General features: G+C 43.6%; 1 protein-coding gene across 2 annotated transcripts in view; it reads left to right on the forward strand.

Moving 5' to 3' along the window:
• Positions 1 to 14,108, forward strand: part of SYN3 (synapsin III) — a 178,098-nt gene that overhangs the window by 24,006 nt on the left and 139,984 nt on the right. Inside the window, exon 3 of one of the 2 annotated variants that reach the window (XM_065647022.1) lies at positions 1,419 to 1,510. In XM_065647022.1, coding sequence (XP_065503094.1) covers positions 1,419 to 1,510 — 92 coding nt within the window. The remainder of the gene's footprint in view (positions 1 to 1,418; positions 1,511 to 14,108) is intronic. The other variant, XM_065647013.1, reaches the window with a different exon arrangement.

Raw genomic sequence — 14,108 nt, forward strand, 5'->3', positions numbered from 1 at the left:
TTACAGGTGCACTAGTTCTCAATTGGCAAGATTTTTCCATGTGTTCATGAAGATAAAAATGATTTTTTAAATTTTGGTTGGGTTTTTCGGTTTTGGTTTTGTTTTTTTTTTTTAATATAAAAGTTGTTCCTGGTGCTACCTTTTGGTTCCAGCTAGTAGAAATGTCAGAAGAAGATTAAATAGTACAAGGTTCTCAACAAAATCACAGGCATTAGCAACGCCAGCTGAGTGCTCTGATGTTAGGTAACCCCTGGTTAGAAGATGATTTTGCTGCTGTCCAGTCTCCATCATACTAAATCTGAAAGAAATGAATTAACAAGAAAGGGGAAAAAAAAAAAACTGTTCAAAGGGAGAAGACTAGGTTTTCTGTCTCAGAAAATGAAACCTGATAATTTATATGCACAGGCACTAATTTAAGATTCTGGATCTGTACAGCTATGTTTGCATTGTGCTGGAAACAGAGAACTTGCATGGCACAACAACAGGCTATTCCCATCTGGAGTCTACTCATTTGCTCAGAAAGGACAGTGTTAGGATTTGGAGCCCAAGATGAGCGCTGACCAGCTAATCCTGCCATCCTCCTCCTGCTGAGAGTGGCCCGAGACCATCGAGTCTCGCTGTCACTCCTGTCTGATGGGCAGCAGAACCAGTGGCCACACAGGAGGATTATCACACCTCTCCGTCAGTTAATCGCTCTGATTTGTGTCTTAACCTTCACTGACACCCACTGCAGTTGTAATCGCCTCTGTGCACATTTGCCTTTTTCTCCCCATAGCTTAAATATTCCTCGCCAACCTTTCCAGCCTTGTAAGTCGCACCTCTTTTAAAAGATAAAGTGTTTTAATAATTGGGCAGTACTGTTAATAGCTTATCCAGCTTTACTAACTTTTTAATAGTTAAAATCTTAATAAGTAAACCACATCAGGTGCGTTTCTCTGCTTATCACCTTCCTGCAGCATAATGAGGCTTTTTTGCTATTTAGGGAGGTTTAAATCTTTTCTGTTGGTTTTATAACTGGCCAGTGGCACGACAGCCAATTCAGACATAATTCTAAGTGATGTTTCCAAGTGGAAACTTGGAATTTGAATTCAAATGACCTTACCTCTTTTTATTATTATTATTCTTTCCTGCATGTGTTTTTCAGCTTGCTCATTCTTAATTCCTTCAGTATTTATTACTGCAATAAGTCTGATCCTGTATACTTGTACACCCCAAGTGTGGGAACCTTAAATACTTCTGCAGTCTCTCCAGGGCAAATCAGCTGTAATTAGATCTCTCGTTGCCTCATGGAAAAAAAAAAAATTAAAAAGGAAAATAAGGAAAGGCACATTCCAACTGAAGACTATTCTGCATCTGTGTCTGTGTGTTTGTGTCTCTGTAGTCCTCAAGTAACGCTCTGTCCTTTTGTTCTGCTCCAGGCTGAGTTCTCCGAGCTGAACCTGGCTGCTTATGTCACGGGTGGCTGCATGGTGGACATGCAGGTCATGAGGAATGGCACCAAGGTGGTAAGGTGAGGAACACCAGCTTTTCTTGAAAATTTGGCTTCCTGAAGCAATGTTGGGGCAAGCAGGATGACCTCAGGGTCTGAACAGTATCTGAACTAGGGCAACATAGCCCTGATGACTTCAAGGTTTCCTGGAAGCAGTGGAAAGACTGACCTGACTCTGGTGGTTTTACATCAGGTCTCAGTTGCACATTATGATGTACAGTCACTGTTTCCAGGCCAGACCCTTCAGGCAACCACAAGTCTCTCCTTTTCAGGTTCTTTTTAGCTTCAAGCTTCTCAATAAAAGGGACAATAGATCTTTCTTTCCCTTGATTTTTCTCTGTTTCTGTGTCAACTAACCTTCATTGTAAATAGTCATTTGCATATATCAGCCTGCCTGTATTAGGTCCTGATCCTAGTAGACAAAGCCTTTCCATGATCATGATCATGATCCTTACAGCCTTGTTTGTTTCAAAAATACTACCTTTTTTTCCAGAGATTCCCAATACTCTGGCCTTGCCCTGTGGTATATCTCAGAGGTAATACCATATGTCTGTTTGATGGGCCAGTCTATCCCTGCTAGCATTACTTTGTAACTGCAGTCATTGCAAGCAAACTCTTTTCCTGAGCAATGCTTCCCTAATCACGCACCCAATTCACTTTCCAAAAGCATTGCTCCCCTTCTTTCTGCCACCAGAGTGCTTGCAATTTGGAGTTAATGTTAGAGACATTCTTACTGGTGCAATATAAAGAACAATGTGTTGTTTTATCTGTGTATGACAGTAAAATGCCCCTGTTTACATAGCCTTGATAGTTATTACCTTTCACCCTTTTATTCCCAAGCCTACATCTTTATGAGTTTGTCATTACAACTTCCGACTCTACATTTCATCTTTGATACAGTAGCTTGTCTTTGTTGGTGTTGAAATCTCATTGCTATTCCCAATCTGTCTTTCTAACCTTCCAACCTCCCTACTTCTTTTTGTACAATTCCTTTGTGTTTTTCAGTGTACACCTTGTCTCTGAGTTTAATGTTGTTCACACATTTAATCAATGCTTTTATCTTTTTGCTTTTAGTTCACACATAGAGATAGAGACACATATAGCATGCAGGAATATTTTTGAAAGGGAGTATTAGAACAGCTGAAAAACAGGGATTTTGAGAATGCTGGCCTCAGTTTAATTTCTCAAGACATAATTTCCAGCCCAAACAGTGCAAAGCAACACTTGTCACTGTCAATTAGCTATGACTATGGTCCATCAATCCATTTCAAGTCTTGACAGCTCTTACTATGTCGGCAAGTCTCTATTTGTTCTTTGGTACAATTTCACAAGTCTCTGCTAAAAACTTTAAAGGTTGAGTCTGTTATATCCATTTGCTTTCTCTCATCCCACAAAGCGTATGTCCTGTGAACCAGCTGCTGGAGCATCCATCAGACAGTGCGCCATGCTAATGCACTCTTGTGTTCACTTGCTCACAGCACTGGAAGGTTTCCCAAGAACCATTTCCTAGGTTGATCACATCTTCATTTTCCTTCCCATGCCTTTCCTCCCGAAGCAATTCATACGTCTGGCAGAAAGATCTTGAGCTGTTAAACTGAAATTGAAGACAAAATTTATTTCACAAGAGTGTCTGGGGCATGGTATTCATATTTCTGCTTGCAGTAAATACATGTGTATTCACAGCTAGCGTTTTTGCATGGCTATTTTATTGTGAAAATGCATGTTTTTATGACTGGCATTAGTTCAGGGGTTTTTTTTCTTCTATGCATGTTTAAGGACACATGGTTTTGTGTGGTGGGAGGTGAATTTGGCAAATAAGTGCTTGTCTGGATACCCAATATATATGGTATATTTGTTTGCATGGTTTGTTACAGTCCTTACAAGCCCTAGGCATTTGTTTACAGCCCGTGCTGATGTGTCCCTGTCCTGCCATCTCCACAAGCTTAAGAGCTCAGGCCAGCTATCTTCCACTGCTGCTCCTACCAATACTTCAGAAGTTACAGAAATAAAAATGCTTCTTCACTTTAGAAGGTGAATTAAGGAGTTTACTGCTACTGAGCTGTGTGGAGGCCCCTCAGTTCATCCACGTGGGTGCAGCTTGCTTCCCGCTCACCCCAAGTCCCCCCGTCCTGCCCACAGCCGTGTCCTGCATGGCCACAGACACCTCTCCAGGTGCCCGGCCACAGGAAGACGCCAAGTGGGACACTCTCCACTCACATGTGTGCACCAGCCCTCCTGACGATGACGCGATCACATACATCTTTTTTCCATCGCTTATTAGGCCTCTGTTAATTATTAAGCAAAATAGTCACAAGTCAGAATGTTTCTAGATGGTGAGATACTCATCATGGTTTTTGAACACCCAAAGTCCTTGGAGACCCCACCAGCAAGTTATAGGAAGGAAATACGACAGCATCTTGCTAACAGACAGATTTGATGTTCCCCTGCTGCAGGAGTCCTGGCTTCTTCACACTCGTCTTCAATGCAAAGGCAACAGATCATGGCAGTTCAGTTGAAAGACAATTAATATAATACAGTGGATTTAAAATCAGTGAAATAATAAATGTTTCTGACAATAACAACAATGATAATAATAAAGAAACCACTGGGCTATTATCTCCAGTTTGAAATTACATTAATTGATAAACTATCTAACAATGTGTTAGACTACTAAATTCTGTCATTTTGCAGGAGTTCTCCTAGTTATTTCTTTAAACATCCTGTTGCATGTTTCGATCAAAGCTCGGTCTTTGCTGATCCCTTGATCCTTTCTGACACCTTGTAGTTAAGGCATTCTTTCTGACCCTGTGCCAACTGATTTGAACTGCACTAGGAAAAGGTTGTGGTAGTTTCACCTGGAAGATAAAAATCCCGTAATGACAAGGTATAACAGTCCCTGGAGCCCTACACTTGCCACTTTCCCTGGGCAAATTAAAAAAAAAGAAAAATAAAAGGAGCTTTAGAAACTTTATTGTCAATTAAAGAGAGCAAGGAACTGGAAGTTCCATGACTACTTCCTTGCGTATCTTGAAACAAGTAACTACAAGTAAGTTGGCAAACAACATAACTGTAGCCAGTCATTACTTTGCTTGCCTGATTTTTAAAACACGTATGGCTTCCAGAGCTTAATTTTACAGTAACAGAATTCTGGGTCACCACCTCCTCTTTTTTAGCTACTAAGTTCTGCACATCTGTAGGATGGGGTGAGGGATTTGATCATCTCAGCGAAATATGCTACTGGAGAGAGAGACTATCGTCTAACAAACCTAAAAAACTGCATGTGGTTTTTCTGTGCCGCTTCCACCATGGCATGCGATGGCTTCATCAGCCTATTCTGCACATTTTCTCCAGAGTTAGAAGAAAAAGAGCTGGCTGTGGCACATCTTGTGCAGTCTCTCTCCTATTTCAGTGCCCTGTAACACATGGCCTGACTGAGGACAGTGCATGGGGATGAGCTGGGCACCAGGAGCAGCGATGGGCTCAGCCAGGGCTGCTTGTTACACCAGCACTTCTTTGGGCACTTACTCATCCCAAAAGATCCATCACCAACTTAGACATAGCAACCCCTTTAACAGAGAAAAGGAATCATTTCTGGGTGCAAAGGCTGGACGACTAAGCAGTTTGAAAAAAAACATATGTGGGCTGATGCCTGCTTTTAAATTACCTGGGTGGATTCTTCATCCTCCTTGCAGAGCATCCACAATTTCCTTTTGCACAGGTCTATACACACACACACACACATAGAGTGAACTGTCTGGAGTCTAATTTGCCTTAGAAAGCTCTTGGGCTGTGTCACCTCTGCTGGGGTTAGATGTAAGGAACGGGCTTTTCATTTTCACTTTTCTTCAGTTCTCTGAAGGGCTCTTCATACCAATGTTTCCACAGTGCAAAGAGGCTGTCAGTATTGGCACAGCACCCATTCTGAGCTCCATTTATGCTTTCAGGATATTATAAAAGTGTCTTAGTATAAATGAGAATTTGGGCCGTCTCTGTTTCTGACAACTCTTAGACTCCCAAACTATGATCTCAGCCTCTGCATCAGATTAAATGCAGTACTGTGTTCGCCTTTTGGGCTTTACAAGCCTTCAGCTATTAATTCCAGTAGATGTGGGAATAAGGCAGGGATACGTTGAAAATCTGGACAGCTTCCTTACATGGGGAATACTAATGTCTTTGGGAGCATTTCAGACTTTTAAGGATATAAATTAATCATGCACCAGACTGCTCTCATCTCGTGTCTCCCTGCGGAGCTGGTTCTTTTGCCACGGGAGGTGATTATCCAGGGGAGAAAGCACGTTTTCGAGTGTCTGCATGGGACCTACCACAGTGGTGACCACACCATTTACAGTGTGGTATGCAGACTCAGCATAATACCACAGTATGGACAACAGGTGATGGACCAGGAGATGCCCAGGGACCGAAATGGGGAGGGCCCTGGGTGGAGCAATGGCCCTGCAAGAGAGGAGGGGTGACAAAACTGACAGCAAAGCAAAGAGTAGCTGAGCACGGTGGACAAATCTTTGCTGTGAAGAAGGATCTCTGCCCTGGAGTGGTGTTTAGTCCTACAGGACTTGCCTGAATTTGGCCAGTCTATATAAGCCTGGATGACATGCCCTTGTCACTCGCAGCTGTGATGAGGTCAGCGAATGCTCCAATTCCTCCATACAAGCCCATTCATTCCTTTAATTAACACAGACATTCCTGTTGGTTCCAGCTGATTCAGTGCTTCTACTACGATCTGCACTCTGGTAGTCGGCCTGTTGAATCACCATCCCAAACAGACCAGGACCTGAAAGTGCTTTTTTCCCAAAACTTATTTTTGCACTGCAATCTGAAGTACAATCACAGCATGAGGAAGCAAATCCTTTTACATGGGGGGGTGCAGTGAAGAAACTGGCCAACCCGGCAGCAGGTGTTTTCCCACTGTTCAGCACTCGCAGACCCCAGGACCCATGTTCTGGCTAAAAAAGGTCTGCCTGCTCCAAGATGCAAGACTCTTTAAAGCCCAGTGATGATACTGTCCCCTTCCCACTGTACCTTTTCCCAGCCCAGTGGCTTCACCCATCTCACAGGTCCATTCACAACCTGCTCCCTGAAAGAGACATTTGGGTTTTCTAACCTACAGAGGCCACGCTTTCTCACCACACATTAGCTGCACCTTGCTATGAGATGGATATTTTCTTCTCTCTCAAGAACTTATTCAATAGCTGAAAGTTTCTTGCAGTTCTACAGGGAGAGTATCCAGGGAGGTCAAGGTACTGTCCCTGGACACTGATGTAGGACATAATGGTAGGCAGCAGGTCACTTTCCAGCTTCTGGAAAGGAGGAAGCTTGTGTCAAAGAGGGACCCTAGGGTCTGTCTATTCCCCGTCTTTTTTAATTTAACCCCTGTTCTAACTGTGGTCTTTTTTAAAATGTCTTTTTCTGGTTTTTTTGTTTCTTCTGAACCAAAATTCTGAAAATTTCTGAGACGATGTAGATGGGAGGGAAAAAAAAAAAAAAAGGAGAGAGGGAGAAACTGATTGGGAGAGTTTAGGTTCCCAGAATGCAGATCGAAAAATATGTTGAGCGCATAGTTCTCCCAAGATTCACAGAAAGTGCCACACCATATAGTACATTATGTGCTATATATTTAACACTGAACAACATTTGGGCAATATTTTTCTATCGATGGCACGGCAATCTGTAAATGTAATAGAGAAGGGCATGTAACAGCACGCGAGCTTTTGAAAGTGCACTTTAGGCAAAATATCAATGTGCCAAATGACCACTTCCCTCACTGAAATACCCTGCAGAGATAATGGGCTGGGACAAGGTGTCAAATAGGGTAGACCCTGGCAAGCTGCAGTTACACACAAAGCAATTTAACACCTCCAGTAAACATTTATAAACCAAGAAATTATTCCCACATGGGGGATGATTTACCGTCGTCTTTCACTAATCTCTCCCCTCCTCACCTGCCTGTCCTCCTCCTCTTTTTTTGAGCAGGAGCCTAAAATGAGAAGAGAATTTGGGGTGTGCTTTATTTATGTATTTATTCTCGGTTGCTTCCAACTCAGCTCCTGCTGCTGAACAGCTGCCTGGAGGCCTGCTTCTCTCTGCGGGGTTTACTGATCTCCCCGATGAATAATGTCCCCCCTCACCTCCCCAGCAGCTGGCACCCAGCCGACGTGCAGGCAGGATGCTGACAGCTATTGGGAAAACATTTGGCGTGCAGGCAGCTGCCAGAAAGCAAAAGTCACTCTGAGCAGATCAGGGTGGGGAGCGTCTCATAGACTAAACTACTCCCTGGCCCTTTTCGCATTTACAGTAATTCTTTCCAATAAGAAATGTGCTGCCAGAGCCTAGAGCTCTCATTAATTAGTTAATCCTGGAGTGAATGCAAGAATGATTGAAGACTGTTGTAGATTGTTTCAGTCTTGATTGGCTTTTCTTTTTTTTTTTTTTTTCAATCCTGCCTTAAATTGTCTCCTTTCTACATGGGTTTTTATTAACATTTCTTCCAGGGAATGGCAAACAGAGAAATGAAGGGCCAAACCCTGCTGCACCTGCACTATACTAGTCGACATGGATCTTTATTCATGACTTGATATTGGAACAAAATGCAACCTCGACAAGCTCATGGGTGGCAACAAGTTGGAGGGTGAGGAGTGTGACAGACATGCCAGAGGGCAGAGCTGCCATTCACAGTGACTTCAAAAACTGAGGCAATGGGCCAGCAGGAACTTCATGGAGTTCAATAAGGACAATCTCAAAGTCCTGCAGTGAGGAAGGAATAACCCCAGTACTGCTGTGGGGCAGCTGAAGGGAAAACAGCTCCGCACAAAATGACCTGGAGGTCCTGTGTGCCCTTGTGGGGAAAGAAGCCCAACAGTTCTGTGAGCGGTATTACAAGAGTGTAGCTAATGAGACACTGTTCACATCTGGAGTACTGCATCCAGCTGTGAGCTCCCCAGTACAAAAAAAAAGGCATTGACAAACTGGAACAAGTTGAGCGAAAGGCCACCCAGCTCATTGAACTGGACCAAAGACATCCAAGGAGAGATTGAGAGATGGCTTTGTTCAGTCTGTATAGAGGAATGCACCTACAGCTATCAGGCAACTAAGAGGAGGGTGTAGAGAAAATGAAGCCAGGCTCTTCTTGAAGGTGTACAGTCAAAGGAAAAGAAATAACAGTCACAAGTTGAAGCCAGTGAAATTCCAATTAGATAATTTTTTTAAAAAAAACTTCCACAGTGAAGGTGGTCAAATACAGGAACAAGTGCCCAGAGAGGCTAGGGGATCTTCATTCTTGAGAATATTCAAAATTTGGCTGGACAAGACCCTGATTGACCTAATGTCACTTTAAAGTTAGCCCTGCAACAAGCAGTGTGCTAGGCCAGATGATCTCCAGGGATCCTCTCTGACGTAAATTACTCTATGACTTTATTCTGTAATGTTGGAAAGTATTTGGACCACCTTCTGTAAAAGCTTTGGGTCACAAGCATTTTGGAGGCAAGTGGCTGTTGGCAGGTGTGGTTGTTACTTCTTTGACGAATCATCTGGGTCCACATGTTTTCCCTTTTCAAGGCTGATCAATTTACAAGTAAAATATATGGCAGACTTAGGAGACTGCCACGGTACAGTTTGGAGAGTGTGTGACATGCAATTTCGTGGTTCGTCTGTTGCTGAGAAGCAAATCAGAACATCTTCCAGGGTGTCCTTGTCTGTCTATAGTGATCCTGGTCCTACTGTAGCTATGACCCCTGGTTCCTGCTGCTTTTGCGACACTGATCTCCCCCACAGCCCATGGTTTTTTGCCAGCCATTTTCTATTACAGTGTCCCAGAAGACCCCCCTGCTCCTCTCCTCCAGCCTGGTAAAGAGAGATCGTTCTTTATTGTGTTGCTTTCTTGTTTCTCTAAAGCCAGCTCTGCATTACCTTATTCGTATACAAGTCAGCACATTCATTCTTTCTTTGAATAACTTCAGCAGAGTTTACTTCTTTCTGTGGAAAAAAAGACATGAGGTTTTGACTGAAATTAGATTTTTTTCTTAGCAAATTTCTCATTTTACTATTACATCCAAGGTAACTTTGAATCTAGCATTGTGATAAATGAAAATGTCATCGATTTCTTATTACTTTTCAGTAATCTCATAACAATAGTAATAACACCTGAGTAAAGCACAAAAATAACTTGTTCCTGTTTGTAAATGCCATTTTCTGTTAGTTCTCAAACACCCGGGGCACTGGATATTTGAAAAGATTATTGCATTTCTCGTAGCTGCAGCCACTTATGGCTTGGACTTGTGCCTCAGAAGCTTGCCTGAAGGCTCCATTAATTGCCACTAATGCAAAGCTTGTTATATCATATTGCTTAATTGTGCACTTTTCTTCCTCTTCGTGTCATGCCAGGCAGATAGGAAAGGTTTTGGAAGAGAACTTACTCAAAATGGGTTGATCACTGGGAAGTGTCAGAAAACTGAATAAAGCCTCCTTGAATAATGGAGAATAGACAGAACCTGAAGTGAGGATGGGCTTCTTCAGTGTACAAGGAAGATATTTTTCTATTTACATAAAGGACCGAGTGCCTTGTAAGACTGACCCTCTTTCTTAAAGAGAGCAGGAGAGCCCATCCTTCTCCCACAGCACAGAAGAAAACCTCTCTAAATCTATCATGGTACTTAAGTATAAAGCAGGCCTACCTTTTAGCTGCAGGTGATTATCCACAGTGAGAGGTTGAAGAGATCATTAAATGGTATTTTGACAACATAATCTATTCTTGTGTGTTCTTTCTTCATGCCCATGAAGCTCTTTGTGCTTCAGTGAGAAAAGCTGAAGGACCAGGAAGCAAGCCAGGCTTATATGCAGAAATAACAAACAGGAATTCTCTTTAAGGCATGAAACCTCCCAGCAAGATTTGCTGTCGACCCCAAAGCAGGCTGGTGACCTACTTTCTGAAGATAAATGTTATTGTTGATCTTTTCAGAGCTGATATTCTTCTCATGATTAGAGAAGTTAGACACATGGCGACCAGAATAGCTACTGCTGCTCCTGAGATGTTTCACTTCCATGCTTAACATCAAGAATCTCTTAAATTGTTTTATATTCCCTCATTTCTGACAAAACGATTTCCAAGACAGCTAATGCTGTCATAGATTTAAGGGTAGCCAGGTCCAACCTAAGAAATTATATTCTCCAGTCAGATCTCTTCCTATTAGGTATATTTGATCTAGGTTTCATACTTAGATTTGTCTCTATAGTTTTACCACTGAGAAAGAGAGAGACTGCTAAAATGCATTGGAACAAGTTGAAAAAAGAGTTAGTTAAATGCAAATAAGCATCCTGCACCACAGTATCAGAGCAGCACTAGCAGCTCCCTAGCCAGACACTCATCCCCCGGGGGTGATTGACTCTGGTAATCGCTGGCCAGTCTCAATTGCCAGGGGGAGAGGCAGGCTGAGTGGCTGCCATGCACCTTGGCTAGCATCTGGGACAGGGAGGCAACTACTGCAAAGTGAGAAAGAGTCACAGGGACCTGTGGGGGCTGTTTCGCTCTGGGGGCGGCTGGTGTGGTCATGCACCAGCCAGAACACTGAAAGGCTTGTGTTGCTTGCGGCAGAGGCTATCGCCTGCGGCAAGATGAGCTGAAAGGAAAGCACCTTTCCATTCCAGAGGAAAATGAAATCTCACCATCTATTTCAATCTGAAAATGAAGCTTTTTCAGACTCCTGGATTTTTTTTTTAACAAAGGATTCTTCTATCTCTACACCACTCTGGGAACATGTTACATGCATTTTAGTGGCCTTTATTTCACCAAAAAGTGCTAGGAGCCAAACTCTAAATGAGAACTGAGCTCTCAGGGCCTGAGAAATGGCTTCTGTAAAAGGGTCGTCGCCGAAGATGGTCTCCAACTTTCTCCTGGAAGCTTCATCCATCTGGCTATCCTGCTAAGGAAGATTCATACCTTCAGGCAGGAGTCTGCCATGCAGCCCAGGAAGGGCACCACACCAACATGCAGAGCACAGCTTATTAGCAATATGTTTAAAATCTATGGCTTAGTTTTCGTTCCATTTACCTATCCCATCTCCCCGTCCATTAGATGTTTGAATGGGCTCTGCTGTATTCTTTCTGTCACCAAACCCATTCTTAAGACATGTCTTTAGCAGGGGGCTAGGTACAGTTTTATTCAAGACCATTTGTCATCTAGGCACTGGCTGGACAGATTTAGTGAAGAGGAAAGGTACGTGCTCCTGCCACTGCTCTCCTAGTCCTGCAGGACTCGGGTGCTTAGGACCTCAGCGCAGTAGGTGCTACTGAGTTTGGCTCTCTCAGATATTTTGGCAATTGTGTTTCAAATGTGGGACTTCTGCCTGACCTGTCTGTCTGCCAAGGATTTCAGCTTTCTGTCATGGGAGATGTTATTGGGTTGGGTTGAACTAGCAAAGAAAACAGTTATGCAAGTGGCTATTCCAAATCCGAGGCTTGCTGTGTTAGTTGTGTTATCTTAAGCTTTACAGTCTGAGAATGAGCAGTAGCTTGCAAAAGTAATCTACCAAAAAAGCAAGAATCCCTGTGTGAAGCAATTAAGCTCTTTTCACCCCAGAGCATTTGTATCCTCAGTTATTCAGTTTTCACGCCACCTACCCTACCATGACAATTAATTTCCCTTTTGCTGCCTGCTACCCTTCCTAGCCCCTTGCCTCACATTTTGTCACTGGTCTCTGCTTCTCTGCTAAAGATTTCTCGCAGACTCCAGGGCTCTCCAGCTGATGTTTATTCGCAGCTAGTCCCAGGCCCTGCACTCCTCTGCCGTGTTCTCAGTATCCATGGGAACATCCTCATTGTCCCGCTGTTCAAAACAGGGATTCAGTGTCCACCTTTGCTTTAAAGATTCACTCCTCATCTGCTGCATGAGAGAGTACTCTGCCCTATACACGATGCAGTTTAAGAGTAGGCTTTTCTACATTAATTCTGTATTCTTGTGTCCATCTCCTAATCTGAAAAACTCTTCCTTTGCCAGGATCTGAAAAGACAGGAGCTTTTTGTCTTGAACTTTCGGCTGGCAGAAGTAGAGCCACTGAAGGCAGTTTCCCAGCCACTGTGTGTCCTCCCTCACGGCTGGCTATGCTTGTTTTCATGCTTCGCCCCCACCCCAGCACCACGACCCCACCCCAGGCTGGTGGGGGAGATGTTCAGGGGCAAACGCTGCTACTTCTTCTAGGGAGACCAGCGTGGTGATCCAAATCATGACCGCACAGCCCCAGTCAGTGCTGCTCCCTAAGTCAAGTCTGGGAAAAGCCTTGAGCTGTAACAGGGACCATTTTCTTCTTCACAATACTCAGAAAGCTGAATGAAGGAGTGACGTACCTGAAGCTCCTGCCCCTCCAGTCACCACAACTGTTTAGTAACTCAGTGGAGACGTCAAGTCCTGGTCCTGAGAAGCTGATTAATACTTCCTGAGGACCTGTGCCTGCCTCTGGTGTACTTTCTATATGGCAGTTCCAGCAGAATTGAGCAGCTCAGGCTTTCCAAGATTAGTATTCGCTTGCTGTTTCTCAGCAGGGGGGTCACTGCTTGCTTTACCCCCATTAACATCAGGGAGGTCCGTAAATCAGCCTCACAGTGATAGCCCAGCCCTCCCGATGCTCATTGTGCATCTTGCTGCTGGAGGAAAGCACCACCTTTGGTGCCAAGTACACTCGGGAACATGCCTGGGTTTAAACATACTCCATGGGAGGGAGTCACAACATTTCCAAGGCTTGGCCTCTTGCATCACAAAAGCAGAGCATGGTCCTCACCATGCCTTGGGTGATACAAAAGCCCAAGGTCAACAAACAAAACGAACAGCTTCAAAACAACAAAGCTGCACTGGGTTTTGTATACAGTGTGTGTTGCCACAATCTGGCCCAGAGTCACCATCTCGAATTTCCCTGCCAGAATGATGGAAATATAAATAGGGGCTATAAACCCAAAGTATTTCCAGCTCATACATCCAAAGGATAGAAATTATAGTCTCTTAGCAAGGAAAATGTTCGAGGGCAGTGAGGTAATGGGACCTGGTTACAGAGCTCATTTCTCTGAAAAACTTCAATACAGCATGGAAATTTTTCCAATGTCCTTGATACAACCTCTGTTAAAGTATAAAATAATCCCATTTCAGTGGAAAAGCCCCTTACGTGCCTTCAAGAATGAACTGCTGAGCTGCATTTTGAGAAAAGTTTCTTTCCAGCTGCTGTTTCCAGAGATTTCTGAATGGCTCTGAAGACACAGCATCAGCAAGGAATGAGATCTGGCTGTTCGCAAGATAATCCATCGTGTCTTGGCTTACCTAGAAAGGGCCTCACTTTTCTGTGCGTTTGCTGAGAGCTGCTGCTGTTGAACCATAGGAGTCCTGGCTCCAGCCTCACTAAATAATATTCTGGAAGTCCACACCATGAGTCACAGCACTGGATGAGGGGCTCGGCTCATTTGATTAATTACATTACCATGCCTGCCCTTTACTTGGTGACTCATAGCCTTAAGAGCTGGGGATGTGCTGCATATGTAGTAAATTGATTAAAGGGGGAATGTATGTCAATGCATGGATGTGTACAATAGCTTTTTGAAATCCCTCATGATCTTCCCACCCACTGGGCAT

The sequence above is a fragment of the Caloenas nicobarica genome, chromosome 1 (assembly GCF_036013445.1).
Source record: "Caloenas nicobarica isolate bCalNic1 chromosome 1, bCalNic1.hap1, whole genome shotgun sequence".
In the NCBI taxonomy this organism is placed as follows: Eukaryota; Metazoa; Chordata; class Aves; order Columbiformes; family Columbidae; genus Caloenas; species Caloenas nicobarica.